The following is an 18992-nucleotide window of genomic DNA, read 5'->3' on the forward strand; positions in this document are numbered from 1 at the left end:
TTATATATCAAACTTATTTTTTTAACTTATAAATAATTTTCAACTTATAAATTACTTAAAATAAGTCTATCAAAATAGACAAGTTTCTCTTCTAAAAATGGGGAAAGAAATTTTAAAGAGAATTATAAGGCGCCACAGTGCAGTGGGGTCATCATAGTACTTTTCCAATATTAGACCTCCTCCGACAATCTTGACACTACCCAAACTACTCAAGTTCCAAATAACATCTAAAGGATAAAACTGTCAATTCCTCTCACCACTTCAACAGCAAAGTTGAAATTGAAAACTCCCAATTTGGCAATTGGCTCTGTTTGCAATTCAGCATAGGTAGTAACGTTGAGTTCGAACGCCATTGCATAGAAGTAAAGCACATGAAAAAAAAACGTGGGTACTAAAAACAAAAAACTCCTGGAAAAATCACGAATTCCAACCCCCCCAAATTAGTCAAAAACACGAAAACCAAGAGAGGATCAGTTAGGAATTGGCCTCTGCATGCTTGCCATTGTGAGGGTAGTTGTCAGTTTGCTACACTCTTTTGGTTTAAGTATTCTTTTGGGGATTCTTGGTTTTTGAGACAGAATTATTCTGGCAATGGCTGGTTATTGCTCCTGCTGTGTTTCCTTGGAAAAGGTTGAAGAAGATCTCACAGCTTATGGGATGAACCTCATGAATCCTCCCTCTGCCACTGATGAGCTCTTCAAACTTCTTGAGGTAAAGATCAAATTTTTATTTGTTTTTTTTTTCTCCCCTCCTCTGCATATGAACAATTTTTTTTTTGGTTTAAAAAAATAATCTGTGTGATACATTGCTGTTTTAGTAATAGCTAGCTTCTCTGTTTTGTGAATGGAAAGACTTCTTGAGGCAATGGTTGTCTTTCAATGTGATAGAATTTGAAGCCTTAGTTTTATTTCTGTTCTTTGATCATAAATTCATCGCTAGCAGGACCACTCTCTAGCTCTAAATGGACATCTACTTCTGTTAAATATTGAATGAGATGGGATTGCTAAAAAGGATGAGGTGGAAGTGGGAATCCCGGTTCTATTGTAGCGATTTTGGACTTGAAAATTGAAGCGACAGTCTATTTTTCGCTAAATTCATGTACTTTATGGCTTACTCCTTATAAAACTACAACTGGATTTCCCAATTTAATGTGTATATTTGTTTTTCAAGTTGAATCCATACTGATAATGGTATGTTTAAGAAATCAGATGGAATTGCATAAAAATGAGGTGGAAGTGGGACTTGCAGTTTTACTGTAAAGATTTTGGACTTGAAAAATGAAAGTGACAATCTATTTTTACTGTTTATAAAACTACAACTGGATTTCCCAATTTAATGTGTATATTAGTTTCTCAAAGTTGTTTGCTCGTATGTCTGTAATTTAGGCAGTAATTGCAATCTAACTCCTCTATTTTCCCCTTTTCTTTTTGTCAGAAAGTTGAGTCCTTACTGAAAATGGTAAGTCAGCACCCTTTTGATTCGACGAGAAGTGCACTTCAACCTGTAATGAAAGCACTGGTTAGTAATGAGCTTCTGAGGCATACCAATGAAGATGTCAAAGTTTCAGTTGTTTCTTGTATCACTGAGATTTCTAGAATATTTGCCCCAAAGTACCCTTATGATGATCATAAACAACTGGAGGTAGTATACCATTCTAATTTATCCTTCTGTTTTTACTTCAATATGTTTTCTTTTTTTAAACCTGGCCAATTTCTTTGTCTTGAGCTTATACAGCCATTTACATTTTCTTTTCCCATGCTTGTGTTCACAAATCTCAGGAAATTCTCCAGCAAACTGTAATGGCATTGAAAAAGTTATCTGATGTTAGTGGCCGCAGTTATCGTAAGGTGGTCCGAATTCTTGAAATTTTTGCTAAAGTAAGGGTCTGTGTGGTGTTATTGGACCTTGAAAATGAAACTTTAGTTATCGAGATATTCAGACTTTTTCTTGAGGTCATCAGGTATTCTGTCAAAATTCTCTTTCCCATGGATATTATCATTATTCTTTCATTCTTCAATGTTATGTAGAGTTCTGGTTTGTTTCTTTCCAGCAACAAAGTCAATTACCTTCAGATTAAATTTGGGTGAAATATAAATTTCATTAGGATGTTGCAGTGTGTTTTGTATTTTTAACTGCTTATCCATTGAGATGGAACTATAGCCATCGAGCAATATGCTTTTTAACCTTTGCAATATGTTATCATGGTTGTGGTTTCTCTTGTCTATATATAAGCCAACTAGCACACAATGTCCTTTTGGAAATGATAGTAGCGGAGCCAGAATTTTCACTAAAGGGACTCAAAATATAACAAATAACAAATTGAAATAATAGATTCATCTCGGATGGAAAACCATTTCGAAATCAAGAATTCTGTTTTAACTCACACAAAGAAGCCTAGGGGATTCAACATATAGTATATATACATAAAAAAGTTTTTTTATTCATAAAAGTAATTATATCAACACCCTTTGGACAAAGCTCTGCCACTGGGCACTGACTAGCTCCCAAAGGTGTTAATCTGAATACCCTTATGCATTGAAACACTGCTCGTGCTATTCAGTTGCTTGCATATACTCCATTTGAGTCACATCTATGCATGTAGGAGACTTTTGACATTGTAAACCATGCCATTTTGTCCCAGTGGATGAGCAGAAGGTTATTTTGGAGATAATATTTATCTGATGATTGCGGGCTATAGTAATATTTATGTTATATTTTCTATGAAGGCCCTACCATCCTCGTAATATATTCACTTGGATGAAAGAAATCATGACTCGGCTCATAGAAGGCAGTGAAGAACTCTCAGTAGAGCTTCTACAGCCTCTTCTTGATAGTGTCAAAATTGATAATCAGGTAACAAACAATCTCCTATGAACCTCTTTGTCAAAAATATTTCTTCGGCATTTTTCTAATCCAGTGGTTTCTTTTATACAGATGGCTTCACCTGTTGCATCAAAATTGGGGGAGAAAGCCCTAAAAGACTCTGCTGCCATTGTTAAACCTTACTTTGCAGAAGCCCTAAAGTCAATGAGCTTAGATTCTGATTATTATGCTGAAATTGGTACCTTATTATGCAATGAATTGCCAAAAGGAAAAGAAATGGTATGTTGTATTCGTAACTATCTTGTCTACACCAAAACAATGGCTGCTTGCTTATCTTGAAAGAAATGTTTATTGATATGATGCTTTGTTTAATGTTGATACTTCACTTTCATTGTCTATACCTCCAAGCATTCATTTACACATATAAGTGGGCATAAACATCAGGATTAAAAATGTTGGCTTTTCCTTCTTTCTTGTGCGCGATAGTAGACTAGATTCTCAGTAACTTCATATTGTTGATAAAGCTAGCACCTCTGTCTCATTACTGCAGTTTTGCTTCGTATAAATGCCAACAACATCCTTAGTTCATTATGTCTTGGAATTAGATTGTTATCTTTCGCAGTCTTAAACCTAGTGTAGTACAGTATAATTAGCACCGGAAAGCTTGGCACTGACAAATTGCACAGAATATGGCATCGTTGCATGCAGTTAGATTTTGAAAAGTAAATGACATAATAAAGAAAGATATCAAGCTTCAGATCGCCAAGGAGGCAACATGAAGATGTACCCTTTCGTTTGGGTTCTGGGAGGATTGGGAAAAAAACAAGAGTTGAGAAAGGGAAGGCTAATGGTACACAAATTGCAGGAGTGCTGCCCCTTAACTGGCAGGGTTTCTGATGACACAACTTAGATTTCTACAACACTTCAAAACACAGCTAGTGGAAGGTCCATGTGGGGAACTCATTGTTTTCCTGGCAGTGTTTCTCAAATAATGCAAGTCTTCTAACCCTAACCTCTCGGTTGCAGTTAAAGACAGTACTGTTAAGAGAACATATATTTCTGTCTCATAGTGTCAGTCGCTTTTAGCTGGAAGATTTATATTCTGAATGCACCAATCTTTCACTAGTGAAAGAAAAGGAAACTGATTTCCTCTCTTCCAGGTGAATAAAGTTATCATTTTATTGGTTGGGGAATGGACTGGTGGTTTGCTTATATGGACTTGGGCAAACCGTCCTCATGAGCTAGCTTTTGGGGAATGGACTGGTGGTTTGCTTATATGGACCTAGGCAAACCGTCCTCATGAGCTAGCTTTTGGGGTTGAGTTAGGCACAAGTGACATACTTTTACAAGGTATCAGAGCCAAGTCCATCCCCGTTTGGGCTCCTGGTCCAAGCTCCAGTTGGGCCTCGGCTTGAATGGGGTGGTCTGCTTATTGGCTATCCTGTCTTTCGTAAGCTAGTTTTTGGGGTTTAGCTAGACCCAAGTGTCATATCTTTATAGAAACATACAGTTTTTAAAGAACTTTTATCTTTGCATACTCATGTCAATTATCCTTATTGTAAACATACATCAGTCAAAGGAGATAGAGCCAACATTAGAATAACTTCACTCAACTTACATTAGAATACTCTAGTGTTGAATTTAGTTAGCAAGATTTTAGTATTGTCTCTAACGCAATATTTGGCCCAAAGAGCAGGGGGATGCCAAGGAGACTAAGTGCTTCTATTGTGTTTAATTATAACTAGGACGCTACAACAGTTTCATATGTGAATAGATAACAGTACTAACAGATGTTTTTCTTTTCCCCTTCTCTTATTTTTTTTATCAGATGACAATTGAAAATGCACCTGATACTGTACATCATGTAAAAGTTGGTCCATCTGTGGCTAAAATTTGTGAGCCAGCGCTGCAGGATGACACTCACAGGGAGAAGCTAAAGGATACTGGTACAACAAACATCATGAAACCTGACAATCCAGAAGATGTGCAAAACCAGGAAGGGACTGGAAGTCTTGGTCATTGGTTTCAGCCCAAGAAAAATGAGATCCTGATAAATGAGGATTCTGAGCTGGTTGTGTTACTTCCAATAGAAGATGTGCCACAATCCCAAGTTCAGGAAAAAAATTCTCTTCATTTAGGTCTCACTTGGGGAGGAGAGAGAACCAAGCGCACACTATGTGCCAAAAGAAAACCAGGAAGGGACTCAAGAAAGAATGAATCTGCTTCCAATTGTGATGCAGAGAGAAAATCTGAATCTAGCATAAAAATGGAAGTAGGAAACCTCAAAGAACACAAGGAGCCATCACTGCAACAAATTTATGGAATGAAACAGAAGAAGAAGAAGAAGAAAACAACTACTAAGATTCACGGTATTGAAGAATCTGGAGATAAGGTTGACACCAGTACAGCTCAGTAATAGTTATTCAAGATCTTTTGCTAATTTATTTTTGCAATGAACAAATTATTACTTTCCTTTTGCAATTCTCTCCTTTCCTTGTGAGCTGCACAGGCTACTAAATTATCAGTCAAAGATGAAAATCACTTAAACAAATGTGCTAATTGTAAATCTGGGAGGAAGTTGGCTACAAGGAAACATGAGGTACTGATCTGTAACTATATGTAGATTTAACTCCTATCTGTGTAACCTCCATATATGCAATTTTCAGAGCTTTATATGTATGGATGTCGAAATGCTTCATATACTGATTTCGTATCTTTCATTTTGCAACTTCACTGATTTTTAAGAACTTCCCTTCACCGGAAACTATTTTCTTGCTCTTTAATGTGACAGATTTTGCAGAAAAAATATTTTCCCTCTTTTGAAGTTGAGCAGATACCAATCTTTACATAATTCATTAAATATCATAGAAGTGATGGTAATTCTGCTTTGTTTTAAAAGTGTTTCTCCAGATGAGAGAAGACTAGCTTAGTGATTAGCCTCCTCCACCTTCAAGCTGTAGGTTGAGGGGCTGAGTCACAAGAAGGGGATTAAAAGAATTAAAGAAAAAAAAGTGGTTTTGAATGCTTTCAAATCTGAAGCCACTCGTGGCTCTAATTTTTCCATTCAGGATTCTAAAAGGGCTCGTACCAGCAAAGATCATGGTGCAGAACTGATCGGCGCTAAAATAAAAGTTTGGTGGCCGTTGGAGCAAGCGTAAGTTCTTTAAAATGTTGATGTGAGGACTGGAAAACCATTGTAAATTTATTGTACTAGTCACACCCAACCATCCTGCACTCGCACTCTTTTTAGATACTTGATGTAACGTTCAGTTATTGAGTTTGTTCTTTAAAACATTGCCTTGCCTGCTTGGCTTTATGTGCAAGAATCTCCTTCGACGGCATACTTATACTTCTATAAGTCTTTGAATTGATAGTATAGATCTAGTACTAGCAAGGCTTTTATCCATAACTTTGTATTATACCTTGGCTCATTCGGTGTTTCTTGAGTTATGTGGTACTTCATGATCCTTGATTCTGTAAGCAGAGCTCAAACTTGCAGACTACCTCATGGCATTTGTAGGCAGAGTCATACTATAACCTTTTGTGGTTAATGGGTTCCTGAGTCCCCAATGCGGTTTGTTAGTCTGAATTGTCCAAGTATACTCTGTTCTGATCACAAAAATGTGAAAAAGTTTCTTCATCGTATGATACTTAAAAAGACACTCCAAGATGTCATTTTCAATTACTTGATACCATGTAGACTAAACTACTAACATATCTACCACATGGTCATATCTACCCAAAAGTATCAGTCACCTGAAAAACAACCACCCTCCACTAAAATTCGAGTGATCGTAGTATTTACCTTTACTAGATTTCTCCTGCCTCTTGTATAAAACAGGCTTATATCACTGGAAATATTACTATTTGTTCTTTTTGCAAGTATTCATCGTCTCAGAATTCCTCTACGAATGTAGAACCAAGGTAAAAAGTTGATGAGTTGCATTGGATGTGCTCAGTATGGACTTTAGTTTAGAAACCCAATATTTTGAGTCGTTGCATGTTAGATGACATCGTCAATATCGTTTCTACCAACAACAACAGCTAAGCCTCAGTCTTATTTCTAAAAAAGCATACGAAATAAAGTTAAAGTAAAAATAAGTTAAATATATATAAACAATAGTAAAAGTTCTCAGTATATTCCTAGAAAAGCATCGGATCTTAATAAAAGAACTAACATGACTAAAACATACTCACAATTAGTTGATATCACCTATACAAATCTTTTTCCTCCATTGTGTTGTATCTTTAGCTAAATCTGCATGGATTTGAAGAAATTTTAGGTCTTTCAAAACAACTTTCTTCCACGTGAGTTTAGGTTTACCTCATCTTCTCTTAACACCTACACTCATTATGGTTTCACATAGGGGTGGCAAAATCAAACCCAACCCGCCCAACCCAACCCAATTTGTTTAAGTTTGGGTTGGTTATTGATCCGCCTATTCATTAGCTCAACCCATTTCAACCCATTAAAAATTGGGTTGATATGTAACCCAAATTGGCTCATGAGAAATCTTGTTAAAATATTTTTAAAAAACTTTTTTTTTCAATTTGATATGTTATAGACATAATAAAGAAAAAAATAATTTTATTAGTTACTAAAGTAGTTTAAAAGAACAAATAAAATAATTAAGCTTAGTAAAAATTGAGTTGGGTTGGGTCTTGACCCGTTATATAGCCCATTACCTAACCCATTTTGACCCAAACTAATTTGGGTTGGGTTGGGTCTTGACTCAATTATTGTCTTAAACCATTATGACCCGCCCAAACTTGACCCAACCCGCCCAATTGCGACCCCTTGTTTCACACCTATGTAATCTGGAAGTCATGGGACATGACAACCATCTCAAGCGGCCTTCTTTCATTTTATCATTAATGCATGGTATTTGCACCTTCTAGCAAATGTGGTCATTTTTAGTCTTATGATCACACATCCATTTTAATATTGCATCTCTGTGACACTTGTGGATATGTTGCACTTTAACGGCCCAACATTCATTGTCGGTCTTATAATTGTTATGTAAAGCTTACATCTATCACATAATATTTCTCCATTTAAATCATCCAGTTTAATTCTATTGAGTAACATCTTCATCTATCACTTCATCCTCCTGGAACAACGAGAGTCTAGATATCTAAATTGTTTGCATTTAGGCACGTCAGTCCAATCTAGTCTCACCTCAACTTCGTTCTTCTCATGTTGACTTAACCTTAGTGCATATATTTAGTCTTACTTTTACTCATCTCATCCGAAAACCCTTGCTCTCAAAGAGTTAGCAGGAATGTAGCCTCTGTTGTAGATCTATCAGGCATAAATCTGAACTGGTTTCTGTTACTCTTGTCGTGTTCCTGATTCTATGTTCTATCACTCTTTCCCCGAGTTTCATCGTATAACTCATGAATTTAATGTCATTATTGTTTGCACAACTTTGAATATCTCTTTGTTCTTCAATTCGTTGTATCTACCAATTTTGATTTTACTTTTTCTTGAATAAGAAGGAAGAATCTAGCTAGAATTTCTCATCTTAAAGTTTCTCTTTATAGGTTTTACGATGGAGTCATTTCTTCTTTTGATTCTGAGACAAACAAACACGAGGTGACGAGATTATTAATTTTTATGAATTCTTGGTATTGTTTCTCTAATTCAGAATGTTTTTTCAAATTACTTATATGTTCCATTTTATTTTATACACTTCTCATTTTGGGATATATTATAATGTTAATGCATGTACAGCTCCACAACAACAACAATTCAACATCCTTGATCAGTTTAAACCCTTATATCATATGTTCCCTAAAAAGTTGTCCTACCACTGCTTATATATCTGCAAGTAAAACTAATTCCATGTTAAGTCAAATGGGGTCAGATTAACTAGGGAACAGCCAAATCTAATTAACTCTTCAAATTCAAGATCTGCCACATAAATCCCTTTTTACATACAGGTACAACCTTACAGTTTAGAGACCTCTTTGTTGTAGACCCTATTCCAAAATATACCGATCCTGAAGTAGCATTATCTAACTTGAACCAGATTTTATTGGCTTTAAAATTTTGCAAAAACTCCTCCTGAAAGTTCCAAATGACCGGTGTTGTTTGGTGTTTCCTTTTTTAGGTCGTATATGATGATGGTGAAGTAGAAAAATTGAGACTACATAAACAACGATGGGAGATGCTTGAAGATAATTCATCTCAAAAGGTTCTTTACCCATCTGATATACTGTTGTTTCTTACAGATTTAATATTAGAATAATTCCACTCAACTTACATTAGAATACTCTGGTATTGAATGTAGTTAGCAAATTTGAAACGAAAAGAGTATCTCAGGCTGAATGCTAATAGTAAGCTACAACAGTTGCATATGTGAATAGATACACTACTCACATATTTCGTTCTTTCCTTTTTCCTTGTATTATTTGTTGATCTGATGGCAAATGAAAATGCCCCTGATACTATACTGATTTGTTATATCACAACTTGCTACTTACTGTTTTCTCTGAGAACTTCCCTTCGAAGGGAACTAGTTTTTATTGCTTTACTGTGCCAGAACTTTAAGAAAAATCGTTTTTCCTCTTTTGTATTTACAGCATATACCAATGAAATAAAGATTTTGTAGAACCGACAGTGGTTCTGCTTTAGACCCTTCTCTTTTGTTCTTGTTACAGAATCTGAATATTAATGTATATAGATAGACTAGCTGTTTTTTAGGGATTTCAATATTTATTTACCATAGTTAGATTATTCTCTTCATGTATTTATATCATTGTTCTCTTTGAGGAATATACAAGTTATTCTCCATACCTTATGAATGACATGGTATCAGAGCCAAGTTAGGGCTTCGTTTCTTTCTTTTTTCTCTCTTTGCTTTGGGTCACCCATCCATAAGCGACCAGTTTCCATCATCTTTGGCAGAGGGAGAAGATCTTTCGTACTTCTGTCAGGTTCGATTGGACCAAGTTTTGGGAAAGAATCTTTTGGCATTGTTTTCACCTCTGACTTTGCTTCTCTTTCTGGTCATCATCTTCTCTGTTTCAAACTCTTTTTTTTCTCTTGTGGACTGGATTTCGATCGTTTCTCTGTCTTCTCCGGCATCTATGCAGATCTGCTATTTATTAATTGCAGCATCAGTTTGCTCTGTTCTTTCTTCCCGTTGCTGTGTTGGATCCACTGCTGCTTAGGTCTCTGTTTATCTCTGTTGCTTCAATATTTGGTACCAAGCTCTACTTTGCCTCTTTGTTTATCTATTTTTGGTTGGGTTCGCTGGTTTCAATTGTTTTCCCATGTTTGAAGTTATTTAATTTGGAAGCATTCTGTGGGAAGATCTGTGTGAGGACTTGTTTGGTTTGGGAGTTGGTATTATTATAATTTGTGGTTAAATCACTATTCAGACCTTGTTTTTGGTTGACGGTGTGGTGGTCTTGGTGTTGTGAAGTCCAATTCTCTTTCTATTATATCACATATTTCCGCGACAACTGGTTCAATAGCCAATTTTTTGCTCGAAGCTGGTTTGATTTTTCTCGAAACAGTAGTTCTGAAGTTTAAATTGGTTAATACTTTCAATCTGAATATGTCGGATAATCTTACCAATCTTGCAACGACAACTAGTCCTGCTGTCATGGTTTCAGCCGAAGAGTTTGGTAAATTCTCTCGGTATCAGAAATTGTTGAAGGAAGTCACTTCGGTTAATGCCTTTACTGAAGCACATAAAAAATGTCTTATCACCTCTTCAAATAAATGGGTGATTGATTCAGGTGCAACAAATCACATGACAGGTAATCCTAATGTATTTTCTAGCTTTCAATCACACAAAGCTCCCTCTCCCGTTACTGCAGCTGATGGATCAACTTGTAACAGTGTTGGATCTAGGACTGTGACACCAATCTCCTCTACTACCCTATCATCTGTATTGAGTTTACCAAAGTTGGCCTTTAATTTGATTTCTGTTAGCAAAGTGACAAGAGATCTTAATTGTTATATTTCGTTCTCTCCCGATTATTGTTTGTTTCGTGATCTTAAGATGAATCAGGTTATTGGTAAAGGACATGTATATAATGATCTCTACATCCTTGATGAATGGGAGTCTTCGTCTATTGCTTGCTCTAGTGTTGTGTCTCCATTTGAAGCAAATTGTCGATTGGGACATCCTTCTTTACCTGTGTTAAAGAAGCTATGTCCTTAGCTTCAGAATATTTCTTCATTGGAATGTGAGTCATGTCGATTTGCAAAACATCATCGCAGCTCATTAAGTCCAAGGATTAATAAGCGGGTTGAGTCGGCTTTTGAGTTAGTTCATTCTAATGTTTGGGGACCTTGTCCTGTCGTTTCCAAAACTGGGCATAAATATTGTCACTTTTGTGGATGATCTCTCTCGGATGACTTGGATTTATTTTATGAAGAATAGCTCAGAAGTGTCAAACCTCAATTCAATGCTTCGGTACGAATTCTAAGGAGCGACAATGCTAAAGAATATATGTCAGAATTATTTCAGTCGTATATGAGACAACATGGTATCCTCCATCAGTCTTCATGTGTTGATACACCCTCTCAAAATGGAGTGGCTGAAAGGAAAAATAGACATCTACTTGAGACAACTCGGGCACTTTTGTTTCAAATGAAGGTTACGAAATATTTTGGGCAGATGCAGTCTCTACAACTTGTTTTCTTATTAATCGCATGCCATCTACTGTGCTTGCTGGTAATGTGCCTTACAGTGTGTCACGATCCGAATCCGAGTGTGATGACACTCATCTCAACCCACCGAGACAAGTCAGTCTAATATCCAACAGAAAGTAGATGCGGAAGAAAAGGAAATAAATCAAATTTAACTTAACCGAAAACACGTAAAAGTTCAGCATATACAAAGCAATGATTGGTTGTCATGTGTACAAGCCACTAATACATTAACAAAGTACGAAAGGAAAATACAGTCACAATGTCTTTGTCTCTAGAATAGGACTAAAAACATATTAAAAGAGTAAGAGGTGTCTCCTAGATGGATGTAACAGCTACCTCAACACTCGAAATGATAGCCTCGAAAGTGGTATAAAACACTGGAGATTAAGCAGGTCCGGGCTTACAACCTACACAAGTGTAGAAGCAAGGGGTGAGTACCAAACAATACGGTACTCAGCAAGTGGATAACTAAAACTAAGCAAAGCTCAATAGATACAAGTACTCCTGTCCTCCCAACCGAACCTCCTTAACTACAACCTGTATAAAACTAGCCCAACTCTACACTTGTACAATAACAACAGTAATATAGTCCACGAATACTCATCAATAGTCTCATCAATGAATCATATCAAGTCAAGTTCAGCATATACAGAGCAATATAGGGGTAAACACAAATTCGCAAATATCAGAAAGGTGCAATGCAATGCAATGAAATGATGCATGTCTGTCCTCGATACACATCCGCTGAATCACAGTTCAGAACCCATGGGGGACATTTCTGTCCATGTAACCTGCCACGGAGTGTGTGGCCTGTCCCCTCAATATATATATCCTGCCACGGAGCGTGTGGCCCGACCCCTTTTGTTTCATAATACCTGTCACGGAGTGTGTGGCTCGACCCCTTTGTTTCATATCATTTTCAGTCTCAACATAGTATGTCAGAACCAATGTAATCAATTCATGTTCATATGATTCACGATAATAACATGACTACAACAATAATTTTTTTCCTATCTCACATCAACATAGTCATTTCACATGTCCAAAATAAACCCATAATCACAACATATCAATTCCACCAATACATGTCATTGGATCACCATTTTATACCCCTCATCTCCATTTTTAAGGTCAATCATACAGTCAATAACCCAGTCCAATTCTCATTACTCCCTAGTATATATAACACGGAAATACAAGCATCTACAAGCTTAAACTGAGGTTTAGAAATTCACTTGTCTCAATTAAATTGAATAATCACTTTAAAATTTGAGCCTTTCGTAACGCTTCCGAATGATCAAAATCTGTTCAAATACATAATCTTCATAAGAATACGAATTCAATGACACCCATATTGCTATATTTATTTTCGGATCAAAACTTGGGTCAAAAAGTCATCCCAAGTCATTGAAGTCAAATCTGAAATTTTCTTTTCGATTATGTTCACTCATGATAAAATAAACTCACATGTTAAATTTCAGCTAAAATGGATCGTTATTCGACCTCCAAATCAAGATTTTATGTGAAGAACCCTAGGGTCATATTTTCTTATTTCAGCGTTATTTCTCCACCAATATACCCTAAAAATATGTTTATAATCACATAAAAATTTAATGGAAAGGATGAGAATAATTACCTTGATGCTTTGGAATGAAAATCCCTATTTTTCTCTTCTCCTTTATTTTTCCTTTCCCCTTTTTTTTCTTTCTTCCTCCGTATTTTTTTTCCAGTTTCTGTAATCGTTTCTCGTTTTCTCACTTTCTCGCTTACATCTGATGGCTTAATGCCATCAGATTTGATATATATATGTATTTTTTTTCTTTTATTATTATTTATTTCCTTCTTTTTCTTTTCTAAGTTAATCATGTACTAAAAGTGACAAACCCTACTAACCTATTTTATTAAATATAAGAAAAATGATATAAGTATTAAATAAATTAACACTTTAGCCCACCAATTAAATTAATTTTCTAAAATCATCCCTCAACTAATTAACCGAAGTTACTGAAAGGTCCAAAATTTTCAACTTAAATTTACGAAAAGGGTCTTCTATGAAAGCGGGAGGACTCGTTCTCAAAATGACCTAACGGGTCATTACACAATGTTCTTTTTCCTTTGTTACTTGAAAGGATCTCCTGGACTTGGCATATTGTATAGCAATCACGGTCATACTCGTGTGGAGTGTTTTGAAGATGCTGACTGGGCTGGATCCAAAATTAATAGAAGATCTACTATGGGATATTGTGTTTTTGTTGGAGGGAGCCTAGTGTCATGGAGGAGTAAGAAGCAAGGTGTTGTATCTTGATCCATTGCAGAATTCAAGTATAGAGCTATGTCACAGTCTACATGTGAGATTATGTGAATACATCATCTTTTAACTGAAATTGGGTTGAAGCATCCTACGCCATCAAAACTCTGGTGTGATAATCAAGCTGCTCTTCATATTGCCTCAAATCCGGTGTACCATGAAAGAACTAAACATAGTGAGGTTGATTGTCATTTTATTCGTGAGAAGATTCAGGAAAACCCGATTTCCACTGGCTACGTGAAGTAGCCAGGAGAACAACTAGCTGATGTGTTCACAAAAACGTTGAATGGAACTTGAATTTGATTACCTTTGTAACAAGCTGGGCATGATCTATATATATGCTCTAGCTTGAGGGGGAGTGTTACAGAATCTGAATGTTAATGTATATAGATAGACTAGCTGATTTTTAGGGATTTCAATATTTAGTTACCATAGTTCGGTTATTCTCTTCATGTATTTATATCATTGTTCTCTTTGAGGAATATAGAAGTTGTTCTCCATACCTTATGAATGACATAAAAGTGGTTCTCCAGATTTAGTGGTTAGTTGGGGAATCATGGGGGTTGTGAAGGGGATTAAAAAGGATTTTAGTGCAAGAGGTCAGATCAAGGCTTATAAAAGCATCAACCTCATCCTGAAAGGACTCCTTTAGCTTTGGGGTTGATTTTCGTGGCTCAAGACTTTGAGTCAAGAGGTCTTTGAGTCAAGAGGTCAGGTGTTCAGAAAGGTGGTGATGCAGCATTGGCATTTTCAGCAAATTCATCAGATAGCTTGCCTTCTTTTCGTTTACGTGGCTGCATACTTGTAGCGATCAAAGAGCATATTTCTTATTATTTATTATTTCTAGTTGGAAAAGGTAATTGTATGGGCCTTTGCTTCGAGAACAATTGTATTAGCGCCTTCGCAGCCTGCCTTTCCTGTGCTTTGAGCTCTTGAAGTCATGCTTCAGGCTCGCTAGTAGAGATCTGAGAATAGGGGCATCTCAGGATAGCCTCAAACTCCATTTCTATTCTATTGCCATTTCCTTGTATCAAAATAGATATGCCTGTCACTTGTTTACATGTCTGAAGCACTCGTTGTTCTAATTTTTTGTTTCAGGATTCTAAAAGACCCTGCACCATCAAAGAATATGGCAAGGAACTGGTTGGCGCTAGAATAAAAGTTTGGTGGCCATTGGATGAAAAGTAAGTACTTTGGAATATTGATGGGAGCACTGCAAATCATTGTAAATTTGTTGTACTAATCACAATCACCCACCCAACCATCCTGCACACACACACTTTTCAGCAACTTGATGTAGCCTTCAGTTATCGAGTATATGCTGGAATATATTGGCTTGCCTGCTAGGTTCTATGGGCATGAACCTTGTTCCTCTAGTTACTTATACTCCTATGTCTTTGGATTTGATGGTATTGCAAGAACACTAGCATGTGTTTATATTACTTGTATTTTTTCCTTGGTTCATTCAGTATTTCTTGAGTTACTCTCTATTGGGCACGAAGTTTTAGAAAAAAAAGAACGGCTTTTGATACTTATGGTCTAAATCATGTTATATATATTTCTATGGCTATAAAATCATGTCAGAGGGTAAAATTGGAAGTTTAAATTTAAATTATTTCTAATTATAAAAGGTGTCATTTGTTTTTGGGATAGGCTAAAAAAGGAAGTGTATCACATAAAACGGGACAACTGGAAGTATGTGTTCATGATCCTTGATGCTTTTAAGCAGAGTTAAAACTTGCAGACTGTTCCTGCATATGATGTCAGTCATAGGCAGAGTCAGAGGGTTCCTGAGTTCCCAATGTAGCTTGTTTGTCTAAAAAGCTGATGTTTTCTTGTGCTACATCTTTTTGGCTAGGCTAACAAAAGAATTATTATAATTGGTTCTGCATGTAGCTTTCAGGATAGTTTAAGTATCCTTTCTGTTCTTATCTCACGCATTTTAAAAAATATCTTCGTCTTATGATACTTGGCCACTCTAAGGTGTCATTTTTCAATTACTCGAGACAATTCATAATAGTGTATTGACCACATGATCCTTTTCTCTTTTCCTTTTTCTTCTCTCCGCCTCATTCTTCATTCTCAAAAGGATCAGTCACCTATCAAACAACAAACCTCCACTACAATTTGACTGATCATAGTATTTACCTTTGGTAGATTTCTCCTGCTGGTTGCCTCTTGTATGAAAGTTTGAAACAGGCTGATGTTGCTGGGGATACTACTATTCTATTTATTTGATTCATTATGAATTGTTCTTTGCGCATGTACTTGTTGGCTCACAATTCCTGTGCAAACGTAACACAGTGAAATAGATAACAATGTGAAAATTGATGAGTTACAGTGGATGCACTCAGATTGGACTCTAGTTTAGAAACCCAATACTGTGACTCGTGGCGAGTCAGATGACATCTTCAATTTCATTTTTATTGATTCCAGTATTACTTTATCTTGAATAAGGAGGAAGAATCTGCTACATTTTCTCATCTTAATGTTTCTCTTTGTAGGTTTTACGAGGGAGTAGTTTCTTCTTTTAATCCTATGAAAAGGAAGCACAAGGTGATGAGATTATTATGAAGCCTTGTCATTGTTTCGCTAAATTCATAATTTTCTTTGAGTTACTCTTTATGTTTAAACACTTCTCATTCATATTTATAGATATATTCAAATAGTTAATGCACATACACCACCATAACAACAACAACAATGATAATAATAATAATAATAATTCAACATCCTTGATCTGTTTGAACCCTAGTATCATATGTTTCCTTATCTAAATAATTTCTGGTAATATATCTGTTAATTAATATTCATTGTATCTCCACGTTGAGTCAAATGGGATCACATAAACTAGGGAATAGCCAAGTCTATTTAACTATTCAAATTCAAGATCTGCCACATAAATTCGTTCTTACATACAGGGATGACCTTACAATTTAGAAACCTCTTTATTACAACCTTATTCATAACTAACCAAGGAAGAAAAATATATACTGATCATGAAGTAGATATCTTACTTAACTTGAACATGTTTCACTGTCTTTAATGTTTTGCCAAAGTTCCTCCTGAAAATTCTAAATGCTCAAGTTGTTCTGGTGTTTCCTTTTTAGGTCGTATATGATGATGGTCAAGTAGAGAAATTGAGACTACATAGAGAACAATGGGAGATGCTTGAAGATAATTCATCTCAAAAGGTTTTTTACCCGTCTGACATATACTGTTGTCTCATACTGATTTCATATTCGTGGTGCATTTATATTTGTTTTGATGTTATTCTTTTTGGTGCAATCTGTACAGGACCATGAATTAGACTTTCAAGGCCATGCTGTTTCATCTGCTACGTAAGTATTGATTCTAATTTTGTTATACCATTTGGGATATCCAGTTTCAATTGTTGTGCTTCACTTGTACATTCCAAATTATTTTTTAGAATTTATCCAGCACATCACCTTGACATGTCAATATTTTTGGTCCCACGTGTAGCTCAGATAGAAAAGTTTCATTTATGTAAATCTTTGTTTGGATATTCAAGTCAACCCAAAACAAACTATCTATGCATGTCTCTACCTGGAGAGTCGAGGCTAATTATCAGCCTTCCTTCTCTTCTTAATGTTGTCAAAATGTGACATATCAGAGAAAATCTCCCCACTTTAAAGAATTTGTATTCCCAGAAGGTATCTAAGATAGACAATTCACTTTGAGTACACGGAAAATTCCACAGGGAGATTCACATATACTCAATTTGCAAATTGTTTAAATGTTGTAGAAGTTTAAAAATTCAAGCAAGTTAAAAATTAAAGTTTGACATATACTCTTTTTGCAAAATCTTCTCTTTTCCCGTTTGAGGGGAGCACGTGGTTGTACTCTCATTTCTTAGTTTCAAGCACGGTATCAGGAAAATCTTTCTCCAAAACAGGCACTGATTAAGTTGTATTTCTTGCATATTATATTGACATTATAAATATTTTCGGTTGATGAAGTGGAGTAGGTCTTCAAAGAAGAAAGCAAAGAGAAACTTCTCAACGGGGCCGAACATCTCTTCATCCAAAAGGTCTTTCTGTTTGTGACACTTGTACCCCGTAGTATTGCATTCTGAAATGAATATTCGACCCTTTTTTCTAAACAAGTTGTAGTTTTTATCTCCAGGTCTTAAAGTACTGCGAAGTAAAGGGCACTGAATCAGTGGAAATTTCTGTTGCAGGCGGGGAAGAAACTCAACTCCTGGAAGTCTTGAAGAAATTTCATAAACAAATTGATTTGAGAAGTGAAATGTTAAGTCTTTGAATAATCAGTAGCAGCAAAAAACTGAATGAGAATGACATTTTTCATCAGGCATATTGATCCTACAAGTCTTTTTAACTTGTCATGCTTGTAGACGTATAGTATGTAGCTACCGGCTGTTCTTTGTGTTTACTATTACTCAGCTTATATGTATGGTTAAATAACTGCTGTTGGGGAGTTCCGAATTCCTACAAGTTATTCTGTTTTCTTCAATTTCATCCTAGCTTTTCTTTTTATTGTGGAAATCACAAGTATCTGTCCTAAATTTCTCTATTGATTTTGGTCAAACTACCCAAAATTGGTTGATGAAATCCGACACAAGATGAGGCGTACGAGCAACTTAGATTCATTGTGCAGTTGCGTGCTTTCATATTTTCACCACCTGACATGTTATTCCTAATTTTCATTGAATATAATTAGACTATTTATTACTAAGCTTAGCTTTCTTTGTGCTTCCATATATTTATAGGAGTATTAAATATTGAACATGCACTGCACGTGTCATTTCTTTTTGTTGTGTAACTGCTACGATATACTGAACACGGCAATTGGACTCTGCTTTCTTGCCCAAGTTCCATTATCTCTATGACTAGCCAGTACCCACCCAAAACTGGAAGAGTTCATATCCTAATAGAGATCTTCATTATGAATTCAAACTGCTACATTCCAATTACCTTCATTACTTGCGGAGACAAAAGAGGATGTGAAATTAGAGACGAGAGTGAGGAAAAGAGAAGTGCGAAACCATGCCCTTTCCCAAAACGGAAGATTCAGATTCGACTCGGAGAATCAGCTAACGGATTTTCTGTGCACTATTCGCCTCAGGCTTGATTTCTGCTGTTGTTGCTGGTGGCTGATGAAGCCGCCATTAAAGCTCTTAGCCCTTAAATGGTAGAGCTCCGATTGTAT

General features: G+C 36.0%; 1 protein-coding gene across 3 annotated transcripts; it reads left to right on the plus strand.

The window, feature by feature from the left end:
- The first annotated feature begins 112 nt into the window (after nucleotides 1-112).
- Nucleotides 113-18321, plus strand: LOC129898737 (sister chromatid cohesion protein PDS5 homolog D). Of its 3 annotated transcripts, XM_055973387.1 has the most exons (16): nucleotides 125-711; nucleotides 1435-1641; nucleotides 1779-1960; nucleotides 2727-2853; nucleotides 2935-3102; nucleotides 4652-5215; nucleotides 5333-5422; nucleotides 5892-5977; nucleotides 8368-8419; nucleotides 8937-9020; nucleotides 14901-14986; nucleotides 16307-16358; nucleotides 16913-16996; nucleotides 17100-17143; nucleotides 17783-17853; nucleotides 17949-18321. In XM_055973387.1, exons 1-16 carry the CDS (start codon nucleotides 592-594, stop codon nucleotides 17978-17980), a joined length of 2049 nt encoding a protein of 682 aa, XP_055829362.1. In that variant the 5' UTR covers nucleotides 125-591; the 3' UTR covers nucleotides 17981-18321. The 3 variants fall into 3 exon arrangements, with proteins under 3 accessions (XP_055829364.1, XP_055829363.1, XP_055829362.1); XM_055973388.1 differs by lacking the exons at nucleotides 8368-8419; nucleotides 8937-9020; nucleotides 14901-14986 and having other exon boundaries at nucleotides 120-711; XM_055973389.1 differs by lacking the exons at nucleotides 16307-16358; nucleotides 16913-16996; nucleotides 17100-17143; nucleotides 17783-17853; nucleotides 17949-18321 and adding an exon at nucleotides 9922-9999 and having other exon boundaries at nucleotides 113-711; nucleotides 14901-14987.
- Nucleotides 18322-18992: the final 671 nt, after the last annotated feature.

This window comes from Solanum dulcamara, chromosome 8 (genome assembly GCF_947179165.1).
Source record: "Solanum dulcamara chromosome 8, daSolDulc1.2, whole genome shotgun sequence".
Taxonomy (NCBI): domain Eukaryota; kingdom Viridiplantae; phylum Streptophyta; class Magnoliopsida; order Solanales; family Solanaceae; genus Solanum; species Solanum dulcamara.